This window comes from Pristis pectinata, chromosome 1, assembly GCF_009764475.1.
Source record: "Pristis pectinata isolate sPriPec2 chromosome 1, sPriPec2.1.pri, whole genome shotgun sequence".
NCBI classification, from domain to species: domain Eukaryota; kingdom Metazoa; phylum Chordata; class Chondrichthyes; order Rhinopristiformes; family Pristidae; genus Pristis; species Pristis pectinata.
Window position 1 is genome coordinate 78,107,498 of NC_067405.1, and position 15,519 is coordinate 78,123,016.

A 15,519-nucleotide genomic window follows, 5' to 3' on the forward strand; every position below is an offset into this window, starting at 1 on the left:
ACTGGTAATCTTTCCTGTTCCCTGTCATTACTGTTGTAGGGTCTTGACCCAAAACACCAATGTACACCTTTTGCCTCCACAGATGCTGCTTGACCCACTGAGTTCTTCCAGTGTTCAGTCTTTCTTTTATCGTCCAGTGTTCAGTCTTTCTTTTATCGTCCAGTGTTCAGTCTTTCTTTTATCGTCCAGTGTTCAGTCTTTCTTTTATCGTCCATTGTTCAGTCTTTCTTTTATCGTCCAGTGTTCAGTCTTTCTTTTATCGTCCAGTGTTCAGTCTTTCTTTTTTAATTCTGTCTATGTTCTCACTCTCTAACTGCTCCCATTCATTCATTGACCATGTATCCTTGTTTACAGTTATGCCCATGGTCATCCTGGTTTTACCCTATCAGAGATATCGATCCCTCCCCTACCTTTCCTACCACTTAACAAGTTTCTACTGTCTCCTTCCCAGTTTTGATAAAGGGTCTTCAAACTGAAATGTCAACTCTGTTTTTCTTCCCATGATGTGGCCTAAAATTTCCAGCATGTTGTGGTCAGAGAAAGCCTGTTTGGGGGGGGGGGGGGGTGGTAATTTACTTGAGGTACATGTGATTAATATGATGAATGTATGCACAGCTCAATATGAAACTGAAATATTGGGAGCAGGGAGACCTTGTATCCCTGATCCATGGGGTTTGCTCATTACACTGACACTGGCTTCTGGATTAAGGGAGGAAGGGGCAAGAGTGGAAGGTTTCTCTCCTGCTTCAAAAGCCAGCAAGGATTCTGCTGTAAGAGTCCCTGTCTTCCAGTGGTGGAGCAGTTTGGGCTTTCACTTGGAGGGGTTTTTCTGGGTGGGGGGGGGGGGGGGCCCATTGTCATATTTTAATGCCCTCACTTGTCTTGTCAGACACCCACAGTCAGCAAGTAGCTGAGGGGTGCATAGTCTAGCATTCTGTCCCTGAGGATTTCCCAGTGTAATTATCCACTTCATTCCCCTTCTCTATCCTCTTCCCTCCTAGGAGATCTCCCAGCTTTCCCTCCTCCCATCTTCTCCAAGGGCTTTCCTCGAGGCTTCATGATGAGACTGAGGCTTCACCTGGAATATGGGTTAACATTATCTTTTCGTGGTGGTTGATGTCAAATGTACCTTTCAAGTGAAGCATTGTTAGTAAGCAGAGCCCATTTTAAAAACATAACAGAAATATGGAAATAAAAGATTATAAATTTATGGGTGCATGTTCATTGACCAGATATCTTTTTACGGCTAATCCCCATGGTCACCCTGGTTTTGTCCCATCAGAATGGAAACTGCCATTGAGAAAAATGTTAAACTATAATGAAAACTTCACGCCATGATGGGACACAGTGACACAGTGGGTGGGTCTTGTGTTTGCAATCTACCCTCTCTTTCCCTTTTTATTCTCCATTGCATTCTCACATACTTTATCTCATTCTGGATCTGGCTCTCCCTCCTGTGCTTCCCCCCTCCCCCCCTGCACTTTGCCCTGGAATGCTCTCCTGTCCCCCCCCCAGTCCCCTCTCTCTGGCGTGTTCCTCCCTCTCTTGGGCTCATGCTCTCTCACTCTTCTGAAATTATTGGTTCATGAATGGTGGCTAAAAGCAGCAGCTTCAGAAAAGTCAAAATAAGAATTTACATTTTTAATATGGGGACAGAATAAAGCCCAGTTATTGGTGATCACTTATGCTTGCCTATCCCAGAGTAGACCCTTCACCATTCCTGTCTCAGTAAATTATTGGTCAACATCACTACAGCCAGAGGCTGAGGATTTCCCACAAGTGTGGATAGGATTGGAGGAGATGGCCATATAGGTGAGGGTCTGACACTGGAGGAGGGAACGCGTGTTTGTATATCACTGACGCAGGCCCGGGGTCATTTGCCACCGCCCCTTCATATTAATAGGAAGCAAAGCCCTGAGAGTTGCTGCATTTAATTTTCGACCCAAGAGGGTGAAATGTAATCTGAAACTGGTTCTAAATGTGGAGCAGCTTGTGAGTGAAGTGGAAAGACAAAGTGGGCTAACGTTACTGGTTCTCATAGCTGTGTCAAGGGCTGGATGAATTTTGAATTAGTACCTTCTCCCTAACTTGACTTGGGATCAGGGCTTTTATAAAGCCGCAACTGTTTTTATAGCTCAGCTACCTGAATAACAGGTGGTGTGCCTGTGCTGTCCAAATATAATCTCTCTCTTCATCTTGGCTGAGGGACTTCTTGTGAATCTGTCCATTGGAGTGTGATTATTGGCTGTGCAAAGTTGAGAGGTGTCATCATTGTGATAGTTGGTGAATGGGACAGGAATCCTTGAGCTTCCTGCTAACATCTTGAGTCTCGATAAAAGACAGGTCTTTTCTTAGAGTAACTCAAGCTACAGATGATGGGATGTTACAGAACAATATGACAGAAGCATCCCCGGGAACATGGCAATCTTAGACCATACCTGAAAGTGTGTTGATGATTTGTCACTTTAGGCAGAGGCAGTAAGAAGAGGATCTTGTGTGTGGAGAGCTCACTGTATTTGGAGGAGTCCCCAGGAGTGCATCATACCCACACGGATCAGCAAACTTCCAGAAGGCCCTTGTAAACTTGTATCTGTGGGGGGGTTCCTGCTAGCAAATGGTACTTGCAGGAGGTTCCCAGGAGTATATAGGTCGAAGGTTGAATGCAATTTTACTTGCTGGAAATGTGACACACAGAGAGCCTGGTGCTGAGAGATAGACATTGTTAGCCCTAAGAGAGGTCTCTTTTTACAGCAGGTGTTGAACTGTTCGAGACTGTGGTCAACTTGGGGAGAAATCAGTACCTAGTTTCAGAACTGAGAAACTGGTTTCCTGAAAATACAGAGTTTTCATCTGGTCAAATATAGATGAGTTTACTTAGCGAAGGATTTTTTTGGGGAAAAGTGATCAGAACAAGGTGAAATCTTGTGTTGAGTTTAATAAACTTGAATCCATATCATTAAATGTAAAAGTAATTATTATAAGTATGGCAAAATAAGTGGTTAATGTAGATTGGGAAATTAGATTAGAAGGTTTGCAGTGACAGATTCTTAAATATATTTTGTAATTCTCCACAAAGATAAATAACATTGAGGAATACCATCTCTACAGGAAAGGGAACTCATCTGTAATTAAAGTTAAGAAAGATGCTAGATTGAAAAGAAAAGCTTACATTGTGAAAAATTGTGCTTGGCTCAAGGACTGGGAAAATTTTTGGAGTTAGCAAAACGTGATTAATAAATGATAAAAAAGGGACAAATACAATATGACAATAGTCTAGCAAGGAATACAAAAACAGGTTCTAACTGCAAGTGTGTAAAATGGCAGAGAGTAGAAAAATAAATGTTGGTCTTAACAGAGTCTGAGAAACAAATGGAGTATAAGAAGATGGAAAAAGTTAAAAGTATGCCAAAAAGGCACAGAATAAGAGGATTCAGAATTGGCTTGCCCATAGAAAACAGTTGTAGTGGGAGAGTGTTGTTTGGGCTGGAGGTCAGTGATCAATGGTGTACCACAGGGATCAGTACTGGGGCCTCTGTTGTTTGGGATATATATGACGAATGAAAATGTAGATGGGTGGGTTAGTGAGTTTGCAAACAACACAAAGATTGATGGAGTTGTGAACAGTGTAGAGGGATACAGCAGAATATAGATCAGGTACAGACATGGGCAGAGAAATGGCAGATGGTGTTTAACCTGAGCAAGTGTGAGGTGTTGCACCTTGGGAGGCCTAATGTAAGGGGAAAGTATACAATTAATGGCAGGGCCCTTAACAGCATTGATATACTTGGATCTTGGGGTCCAAGTCCATAGATCACTGAAAGTGGCCACACAAGTATTGCTCTTTTTTTTAAAAAGTAGAAATAGTGGTAAAGAAGACGTGGCATGCTTGCCTTCATTGGTTGGGGCACTGAGTATAAGAGTCAGGAAGTCATGTTACAGCTTTGTAAAACTTTGGTTAGGCTTCACCAGGTGCATTGTGCGCAATTTTGGTCATCCCAGGAAGATGTTGAGGCTTTGGAAAGGATGCAGAAGAGGTTTACTAGGATGTTGCCTTTATTAGAGGGTATGAGCTTTCAGGTTGGACAAACATGGGTTGTTTTGTCTGGAGCATCGGAGGCCAAGGGGAGACCTGATAGAAGTTTATAAAATTATGAGAGGCATAGATAAGGTAGATGGTCAGTTTTTTTTCCCCCAGGGTAGAAATGTCAAATATTAGAGGTAAATTTAAGGTGAAAGGGGGAAAGTTTAAAAGAGAAGTGCAGGGCAACTTTTTACATAGAGAGTGGTAGGTGCTTGGAACGGGCTGGCAGGGTTAGTGGTGGAAGCAGATACAATAGTGGCATTTAAGAGGCTGTTAGACACATGAATATGGAGGGATATGGATCATGTACATGCAGAAGAGATTTGGTTTAATTCGGCATTGTGGGCCAAAGAGCATGTTCCTATGCTGTACAGCTCTATGTTCTGAGTAAAATGGAGAAGGTAAAATAATCCATTGTTAGAGAATAAAGTACTAGATAATGAACAAAAGACTGCCAAATCTCTTGATCTGATGGCCTGGAGCCTACTGTTCTAAAAGAACTGGCTGCAGCAATAGTGGATGCATTGGTTGTGACCTTTCGAAAATTCTCTAGTTTCTGGAAAGGTCTCTTATTCACGAAAGGAGAGAGGAAAAATTACAATTCAGTTAGCTTAACATCCAAGTCAATGATTAAGGAAACAGCAAGAGCACAGTTGGAAATCACGGGATAATTAAGCAGTCCAGCACAGTTTTATGAGAAGGAAATCCTATTTGAAAAATGTAAAAAAAAGTTTTTTTGAGGATACCAGTAGCAAGAAAAATGAAATGGATCCCATTTTTGGATTTCAAGAAAGCATTCAGTAAGGATCCACAAGTAAATGCTCAGAGTATTGTGGAAAAGAGTAGGGATAAAGAGGCCATTCTCAGGTTGACAAGCTGTAATTATTGGGATTGCACAGGAATCGGTGCTGGGACTTCAGATATTTACAAGTGACACCCACGTTATAGCAGTTAAGGTCACAGAAATTCGCCCTTACAGAATTCACAGATCACTCAAAAAAAAAGCCTAGGGTACAGAATAAAATATGCTCATGAAAATTCACATGAGGAAAGTAATAAATAAAAGGAAAATTTATATTTTTTAACTGGCATTTTTAAAAAAATTTTATTTACAGTGTGGTAACAGGTCCTTCCAGCCCAACGAGTCCGTGCTGCCCATTTTAAACCCAAATTGACCTACCCTACGTCTTTGCAATGTGGGAGGAAAACCGGAGTACCCGGAGGAAACCCACGCAGACACGGGAGAATGTACAAACTCCTTACAGCGACGGGAATCGAACCCCGATTGCTGGCGCTGTAATAGCATCACGCTAACTACTACGCTACCATGCCGCATGCGCAGATGACACGGCTTCCTGTTGTGGAAAATCGCAATAGGTTATATTTTCTAGCAATGCAAGCCCCCATAATGCAGAGGTCGCCTGTGTATTACTATATTAATCCAGGTTTACTGACACCACAAAATGGGTGGGAAAGAAAGTTGTGAGAAGACACCGATACACCCATAACTATTGTTCTTTTCTGGCTTTACCGAACAGTAGGTTGGCACTGCAGCTCGGGTATGTGCTTACCCCAGAGTTCCAGCACTGTGACACTGAGCTCTCTTTGGACTGGTTGGCCAGGGCTAACTTACCACGATTTTGTCATTCCAAGTCCCCCACTGGTGCCTGTTCTGGCTGTGCTGACTTTTATTGATGCATTTGGAGGGCAAGAAATATATGGACTGCAGTCTTGATGCCATTCATAGTGGCATGGAATATGTTTTGGAGGAATTGAATTGTTCCAGAATCTGTAGAGCAAGTCTCTGTTGCACACACACGCATACAAAATGGGATGGAAGGAGCTGATTGAATTGCAGCCTGAACAAAGCCAGTGCTGCAGCTGCTGGGTTTCCAAGGCCATGATATTTTATTTCTCCAGTATTGACACCATAACAAGCACTCTCAAATAAAACTGACTCGTCAAGTTTTACACATTCTTCAGTGCATTCCCATTGACTCTATTGGGTAATGGTTTTTAATGATGAAGAATTAAGTCTTGGCATTTTAATTTCATGATTTTTTCAATATCTGTCATCTGCTTTCATATTGACTTTCTGCATTTGAATCAGCAAATAATTACCAGGATATAATTCATTACTTACAAAACCAGTATAGATTATTTTGCATCTTTGTATGAATCTTGTATGCTGTTTGTGACTCTGATCAATACCTTTCTAATGGAGCATCTGGCTTCTCAACACTATTTTATCTGAAACCTTAGACATTTCATTTGCAAAACCCTCATCAAGGTTTCAATCACCTTAACAATAACAACCCAGATTAGACAACAGTGTTCAACATTCTGCTATGGTGACCTGGTGACAGCCTACGGGGCTGGGACTCACTACTTGTCAAGGTCATTTGTGGGCAGGGCAGAGCTGAGCCAACTACTTGCACTTGGAGAGACCTAGTAGTCTTTGTCCAATAACTGGGAAAAGCCTGACCATTGGAAGATTTTTTTCTGAAAATCCAGCGCACAGCCTGCAAAGGATATAGACAAATTAAGTGGGCAGGCATAAACATGGCAGGTGGAACAATGAGGGGAGTTGTGAGGTTAACCACTTGCACAGGAAGAAGAGAAAAGGCAAGTGTTATTTAAATGATGCAAGGCTAATAAATGGTGGTTTTCCAAAAGATTTGGGTGTCTTTGCACAAGAAACTGCACAGTGAAGCAAATAATAGAACTGCTGCCTCTCGGCTCCATCGACTTGGATTCAATCTTAACCTCTGGCGCTGTCTATGTGAAGTTTGCATATTCTCCCTTTAACCATGTGGGTATCCTCCAGTTTTTTCCCCACATCCCAAAGATGGGCGACTGATAGGCCACTGCAAATTACCCCTAGTGCGTAGAACCTGGGGGGAGTTGAAGGGAGAACAAAAAAAACTCGATTAGTGTAGACTTTGGGCAAATAAGTATGGTCCGTATAGACTCGGTGCCACTAGTAAGCATTCTCGTAGTGGACCTAGCAAGCCAATACAAATATGTATGGGGAATGAACAATTCTGAGGTGTGAGGACAGTAAGGTGACTGTTACCTTGAGGGCAAACCTAGGGCAACTGGAGGTCAATTGCTTTAACACTGATCCTTAGAGCTGCCCTTCTTTCTACCCTGCCTCATTTGACCTCAGCCTGAGTAAGTTGGTGCACATAACCAGCATCTTCAGCAGAGTGGAAACCAACCTGGGCATAATTGGGGAGGCAAGCTGGGAGATGCAGCATGATTGTATACTTGTAATGCAGCCAGTTGAATTTAGTGATTGCCATTAAGATCCTATTACCTGCAATCTGTGCACAGGCAAGCAGGACTTCCCCAAGGTAAGGTGCGTGGGGTTTACAGTTGGGCTGTGCAGAACAGAACCCTGCTGTGAGGGTACATCTGGAGCTTGTCTGAATCCTGCTGCCTTTGGCCTTATTGTTCCTTCTGACTTGACTTGCTGAGCGACAGATAATTTCTGGAATGTTTTCCTTAGGGTTGCCTGCTCTTCCAGCACTTTATTCCTGCTGATAGCTCAGAAAAGGTGAGCTCCTGTAGCTTCTGATGACACCAGGTGCTACGTTAACCTGGAGTGGTGTGTGGAAAAGTACCAGAGCCTTGCAAGGTTAAGTGTAGTGAGAGAATGTGGCTGTTGTTGCCTCCTGTGCTGTTCTTACCTGTTTTAATCTAGCTGCTGCTTCTGTTAGCCTAGGGAAATAGTATGTAAAAGTTTCAAGGGGAGCAATCTGAAAGTATCTCCTGAAGTCCCCATCTTCCAAGTGCAGTCACTCAGTTAAAAGTGTGCTGTTTCCTTGCCCTCTCCTCTGTCTGTCTAGTCCTTGCCCTTTCCCTTTCTGTTTTTTCCACCATCTCTTCTTTCCCAGCCTATTCCCTTTTCTCTCCCGTTCCCTTGCTTCTCTCCTCTTTGTTTCTACCTATCTCTGCATCTATGCCAAGATGTTGATATGGTGACAAACAGTAACATTTCAACTGGCATGGTTTTCCTGAAGGAACCACTCTGTGTCACTGTTGGGCCCTCTTCTCTGGACAACTCCTTCTCTGCATCACTGTCCTGTCCTCCTTCAAGACCCCCATGTACAGTGCAGAATTGCCTGCTGTAGAGTCATTCCTATCTTTGCCCAGCATTTGTTACCCACAGTGACGTGACAGGATACTGTAGCTGGCCTCAGCCTAGTCATGACCCACAGGTAAACAAACCATAGCCAGACTGAACGATTTAACACAGAGGAGAAACCAGCAGTGTTCAGTGAACTTCTCTTCTGAAAAAGGATGTCAGAAACTTTCTTTTGAGGAAGGCAATGAGAGAGAAACTGCACTAGATTCTAGTTAACACACCAGAACGGAACAACATACAAAGACGCCATTTGATGACAAAATTTTACTAGACTTATCAGGTAAGAATTGACATGGAACTGGCAAGAATATCACTAAAACATATGTAGCAATATACTATGCAGAGAATATGCTGATGTGTAGTTTCCCCAAAATATTGTGAGAAATATTTGTATTTAAATAGTATTTTACAGTAAATGAATAACTTTTGAGGTTTTATTAAATACCATTCTTAGTATCTAGAATTCAGAGACAGACTATTCCCTACTATGACACAGGTAAACAACCATAGCCAGACTGAACGATTTAGCAAGTGGAGAAACCAGTACTATTCAGTGAATTTCTCTTCTGAAAAAGGATGTCAGAAATTTCTTTTGAGGAAGGCAGTGAGAGGGAGAAGCTGCACTAGATTTTAATTAGCACACCAGAATGGAACAACATAGGTGTTGTATGTAATGTCAAACCATGGATAATTGTTTCTTTAATGCTGTCACTCCTTTCAAGGTTGTTTCATGTGATTAACTGCTTCTAGTATTGCAACAGTATTTGGGGACAAAGTTGCAAGGGAGGCTGTTTGGGGGGGGGGGGGGGGGGAAAGAAACTGTAGTATTTTCAGTAATTTAGAGTGAACTGAGGCATGGTGTCAGAAATGCCAGTTGATGAAAATTGGACACGTTGCCTAAATCAAAATAGTGAACACCAAGTGTGATCCCATCCCAATTATGATAATGTGAACATAGGCTCAAGACAGTGATGTATGAGATTCAAGTGAGGGGATACATGATGGAGGAAACAAAGCTGCCCAAGCTTCTGGATTTGTAGACAAGTAACCTGTCCAAAGAATGGAGACAGTAGAAAGAAGAGTTTGCATTCTACATTGAACTGGTCTGGAGTCCCCATCTCTAGATAAACTCCAGATATGCTCTTGATAAAACTAGAGCAGTAAACCTGTTACTGCAACTGTGTAGTGACAGGGAGAGAGAATTATACTACACCATTAAGTACTCAAATGAGACCCTGAAGTGTGCATTAGGTTCAATATAAGCAGATTGTACCTGCCTTCAATTGAAACAGATGACTGTTACCAGTTCTTTACTCACAACCAGGAATATGGAGAATCCTTTGATATTAAGGAAGCAAAGATATTTTGCAGATATGAAGGATTTGCATGTTTAAGATCAAACTACTTGTGGAATCTGGAAGTCCAGCCAACCACAATGGCCACTACAAGAGACAGGGTTAAGTCTACAAAAGCACATATGGACATGCAAAGTAGAGGGACTATCCAAAACTAGGCTTGAAATGTTGTCTGGTCGGCAGCAGGAAGTGAGCAACAAATCCATCTTCTGCCAAAAGGCTGAAACACACAGCTCTAGCAGCACCATACCTCCCCATGCACAGAACATAGAACACCACAGCATAGCACAGCACATGCCCTTCAGCCCACAATGTTGTGCCGACATCTTATCCTGCTCTAAGATTTATCTAACCCTTCCCTCCCACATAGCCCTTCATTTTTCTTTCATTCATGTGGCAATCTAAGAATCTCTTTTAAAAGTCCCCCATGTATCTGCCCCCACCACCTCTGCTGGCAGTGCGTTCCACGCACCCACCACTCTGTCTGTAAAAAAAAACACCTTGCCTCTGACATTGCCCACCCACCCCCCCCCCCCCCCCCCATACCTTCTTCCAACCACCTTAAAATTATGCCCCATCATATGAGCCATTTTCGCCCTGGGGAAAAGCTTCTGACTGTCCACTCGATCGATGCCTCTTATCATCTTGTACACCTCTATCAAGTCACCTCTCATCCTCCTCCACTTCAAAGAGAAAAGCTCTAGTTGTGTTTCAGCCTCTTGGCAGACAATGGATTTGTTGCTAAGCCTTGTATTACCACAGTAGACTTTGGCTCTGTCTTTGTACTTTATGAACAGCGGTTTTGTGTATGAGCTGACTTTTGGTTAAAGGGAAAGAGTCTGGTTGTTTTGTAACCAACATGCTGGGTTTGTCAGGATAGATGGTACTGCCACCTCCCCCATTCCTTCCAGCATAGGAATGTAAGTCTGCCTAGAATTAAACTGCCAGTGGTTCAATTTTAACTCGGAGTGTTCAGACAATGGTAGCTACTGATAAATGGACTACATAACGAGTAATAGGAATACTTCTTGTTTATGCTTAAAGGAGGTGTGGCCCACCACATACAGTGGGAGGAGACACGGGCTTGGGAGTGGGGGATGGGGAAGAAGAAATCCCCTTGGAATTACTTGATGGTCATCATAACCATGTTCCAGAAGCTGTTGTCATGTAGAAAATATGGCTATACTGCTGAATATAGGTCTGTTACAGGGTCACATAACAGGTGTGTATAAGTCTGCCACTGTATAAGACAGGAGTAGACACCAATAGGATAGTTTTGTCTTTGTACGAAACTGGAATATAGTCCTGGTGCATATAGGTATGTCACTATTATTTAGCTACTGTATTGGTGAGTAAATGACAATTTTATTCTGGTTACTGTGCTGGGAAAAAGTCTGTCATTATGTAACTCTGACACAACGTTGGTGGATGCACGTCTCCATCTGGCAGGAGGTGCGGAAGCCTGAAGTCCCACCCCACCAGGTTCAAGGTAATAGGGTTTATTAATTTGGTGGTTACAGATCTGCCCATAGGACACAATATTGAGATTAGTGTAGTTATATAGCACAGAAACGGGGCCTTTGACCCACAGTGTCCATGGCCATCTACACTAATCCTATTTACTAGCACTTGGTGTGTCGCTTTCTATGCCTTGGTGATTCAAGTGCCTTCTAAATACTTAAATGTTGCAAGAGTATGTGAAAGTCGACCCACACTGTAATAAATCAGACAACAGCAGAGCCAAAGAACATAGAATCAATGCTTTATTAGTTTACGCTAGTGGGAGTGAGGGATACAGAGAAAGAGTAAACAGTGTAACCCGAGCTCTGTACTGATCCCCACTCAGAGATCTACCGGTCAGTGTCCCTACTTTTATACCCACTTCGTGGGAAACCTTTGTGGGAAGTTGCACTTATTAAGGCAGTTGCTTACAGCGGGCTTCTAGCAAAATAAGATATGTCAAAAAAACTTCTTTCTTTCTCACCCACACCTAGACATTTTACAGCCATAACTATAGTCACCCCATGGTTGACACAATATCACACCATGGGAAGAATTGCTGCACACCATTAACCCTTGCATTCCCAGTTATCTTGTACAAGTGTCTGCCTCCAACACCCACTTGGTCAGTGCATTCCAGATTAAAATTATAGTCTGAGTGAGAAAAAATATTTCTCGGATCCCGTCTAAATGTCTTCCCCCCTTACCCTAAGCTATACTCTCAAGTTTTTGATTCCTCCATTATGGGGATAATTTTCCTGCTATCTACCCTGTCCATGCCATAATAATCAGGTCAACTTCAGCTTCCTCTGCTCTATATGACAAACAGTAAGGGTCCCACTGGTCACAGACTTCCAATCACAAAAAACAACTCTTTGCAGATCCAGTTTGCCAATTGACACCTTTTTTTTTAATGTTAACATGTTCTAGAATTTCACTGTTTTCCCTCTCCCTGAATTCTCCAGCTACAATGTCCTTTTCTTTAAACAAATACCTCATCGATGATCAGTCCACTCAGCCCAATACTTTATGGGCCACATCCCTCCCCACCATCAGAATTATCGACATGAGGTGCTGCCTCAAGAAGGGCAACATCTATCATCAAAGATCCCCACCACCCAGGCTATGCCATCTTCTTGCAGCTACCATTGGCAGGAGTTACAGAAGTCCCACACCACCAAGTTCAAGAACAGCTATTTCCCTTCAACCACTCTGTCCTTGAACCAACCTGCATAACCTAATCACTACCTCAGTATAGTAACATAATGACCACTTAGCACTACAATGGACTTTTTTTGTTCTAATTGTGTTCTTTCTTGTAGTTTGTATAATTTATGCTTAATTTGTGTTTTTCTTGCAAATGTCGTGTCTCTGATGCTATGCGCCTGTGATGCTGATGCAAGTAAGTTTTTCATTGCATCTGTGCATCAATGTCCTTGTGCACATGACAAAAAGCTTAACTTTGACTTAAGACCTCACCCCTGTCCTCTGACCCTGCACTCAGATTGCAGCTGGTCCCTAGTGTTCTCTGTTCTTCCCTGGTTACTCTCTTGCTTGTGATATGCTTACTTTCTTTAAAAAAAACGCTTTGGGATTTTCCTTAATCCTTAATCCTGTCTGCCCCCATCTTTGCCTCCTGATCTTTTTTTTTAAGTATTCTCCTATATTTTCTATACTCCTCCCCTGTTTTCAGTTCTCTATACCTGTCATATGATTGCTTCTTTCATTCGAGCCCTTGGCATCCAGGGCTCACTGGGTTTGCTATTGTTTCATTTCACCATTAGGGAAACGCATTGTCCCTGAACTGTCACTCTTTCACATTTAGTGCTTTCCACTTGTCATACCATTTAGACTTGCCTGCAAGGAGTTGTTCCCGGTCTACTTTTGCCAGATACCATGTTTTTATATTGAAATCTACCTTCCCAGGAATCCGGGATCTTAACTTCTGGACCATTCTTATCCCTATTTGAGACATCTTGAAACTTACAAAGTTGTGATCAATATCTCAAGAATGTTCTCCCCCCTGAAACTCCAAGCACTTGCCCAGCTGTATTCCTTAAGGTTAGGCCAAGTATTGCCACTTCTCTGGTAGGGCTGTCAACATACTGGCTCAAAAAGTTTTATGCACTTGAGAATGCCAGTCCCCTCTGAACCTTCACAATAAACAGTCCCAGTTAACATTGGGAAAATTGAATTCCCCTTCCACTATACCCCTATTTACTCTTGCATCTCTCTGTGACTTTTCTGTGTATCTGCTCTCCTATCTCATGTTGACTGATAGGAGATCTGTAGTATTCATCCAGCAAAATGATTGCCCTTTTCTCGTTCTTAAGTTTGACTCGTATTGCCTCATTTGACGAGCTTTCTAGTATATCTTGCCTCACTACTGCAGTAATGAATTTCTTAATCAATATTGCAATACCATCTCTTTACATATTTTCCCCCCGTCATGCTTGAAGATTCTGTGCCCTGGAATGTTGAGTAGGACTTGTAGGCATTTATGTGCCTATCACTCTATAATGTCAGGGGGCAATACCTGGGTTGTTGCAGGTACAATGATAAATATGGATCTATCACTATATAACACAGTGATACAAAACTAGTATGGCACAGATCTGTCACTGTGTAAACAGGGTACGATACTGGTCACTGTATAACTGTGTGACAGTAGGTACAGTTCTGATTTAGAGTGGATGCCTTTGAGATAATGAATTAGTTGTACTGATCCAGACACTGAACTGTGTTGTTTTGTGTGCGATTCACAGGCCGAGGCCAGGTTGGCCGCAAAACGAGCTGCACGAGCTGAGGCAAGAGAGATTCGAATGAAGGAGTTGGAGAGACAGCAGAAGGAGGTGAGTAGTGGGGTTGAACAGATCTTGCCATTGTTTATTTGTGGGTAATTGTTATTGTGCTTCCTCCATGGCCAGAAGATGTATTAGTTGGGCTGAGTCAGAAAATTCTGCATTTCTGATTGTAGTAGGATCTGCCAGATAATCTCTCAACAGAGGGAAGGGTGAAATGGTGGAACTCTGAACATACAGAGAGATGAAGTAAGTGTAAAAATCTTAAACTTGGTCTGAGAACCAAGGGCCTTGTTAATTGCATCTGATGGCTTTCCTCGCTCTGCTGCCGTCTGTGGAGATTTTAAATGTGAGTTTCAATAACAGATTGTTTCCCTTTGAGTAATTTTGGGACCATGAGTGTGTTGGAAGGAACTATAACCAATGAAGGTCCATTTATCATGCACCATGAATTAGCTGCATTGATGTATGGTTAGGGGGAGGGTGGTGGTGGTTTATCTATCATTTGAGCATCTAGTCTCCACCAGTCCCACCATGCCTTTAGCCAGGATGCCATGGTGCTTCAGGTGTAATTATTATGTTTTGTGTGGTTGGCTACAGCTCAGATACCAAGTTTGCATCAAAGAAATACATGATCAAGTCCCTGATTCAAGCAAAATCACATGAGAAGGCCTCAAGTGTACACTCTGGTGTTTCCTACTGGGGTGGCGAAGTGGGGCCATTAGGCCTTTTGGTAAAAAGTTGCCTGGGGCAGTACTGGCCTTGTAGACAGCAGAGATGCATGGCCAACAGAATGAAATGAAGGGGTTGGTGTAGGGTGGGAATAAAAGAAATCAGCATAAGGTACCCCATGGTCTTTTGTGGCCTACAGCTGCTTCTGATTCAATCTCTGTCTGATCTCTGTTCCAGTTACATTCCATTTAATTTTCTGCCCTCTCCTATTTTCTTTCTACTGCTTTCTCTTGATAGATCTACCAGGTACAGAAGGTGAGATGTCTTTTACTTTGTGTGCCTTGTTTGTCTGATTGTTTAAACTAATCTGGGGGTGACAGCCTATTCCCACATGTAATCATATGCACCCATTGCTGCTTGACTGTTTTCCCCACCCCATTCACATTTTTTTTTATCCTCTGACTGCTGCAGGAGTACAATTCCCAGCCTAGGAAGTGCTTGCCAGCAGATTACTGGACTGTTCACTCAGTGCAGGACATCAACAGTGCCAAGGAGCAGAATTCTAGTTGCCTGGTCTCCTCTTCTACCATAACCCATCTGCAGCCTAGGCACTATCGGGTTTAATCCAGCTTGGTTTGAACACTATGTATGGCAATAGAGACCATTTAGCTCCTTTGGCCTGTTCTGCCATTCAGTAAGATGATTTCTCATCTACACCCAGCAACCATTTCAATCTTAGCCTAAGCTCTGGTCTAGGAGAGTTGTAGATTTTCAGGTTGCATTCCTGCATGGAAAGAAAATGTGATACCTAATTTTACTCCTGAAAAAAATGGCCATATAACATAGCACAACTGAGTTTTCATTGGGGATGATAGCAATGTCTGAATATCGGGCTTACTCAGTGAGAGTGCATTGGCGTATTTCTCTCTCTCAGCTTACACATTTGTTACCATGCTTTCC

The 15,519-nt window shown here is 42.6% G+C and overlaps 1 protein-coding gene across 1 annotated transcript in view; it reads left to right on the forward strand.

Annotated features, from left to right (window-relative positions):
* Positions 1–15,519, forward strand: part of LOC127568008 (trichohyalin-like) — a 108,426-nt gene that overhangs the window by 35,688 nt on the left and 57,219 nt on the right. The window contains 2 exon segments of the mRNA XM_052011288.1: positions 13,852–13,938; positions 14,857–14,874. Coding sequence (XP_051867248.1) covers positions 13,852–13,938; positions 14,857–14,874 — 105 coding nt within the window.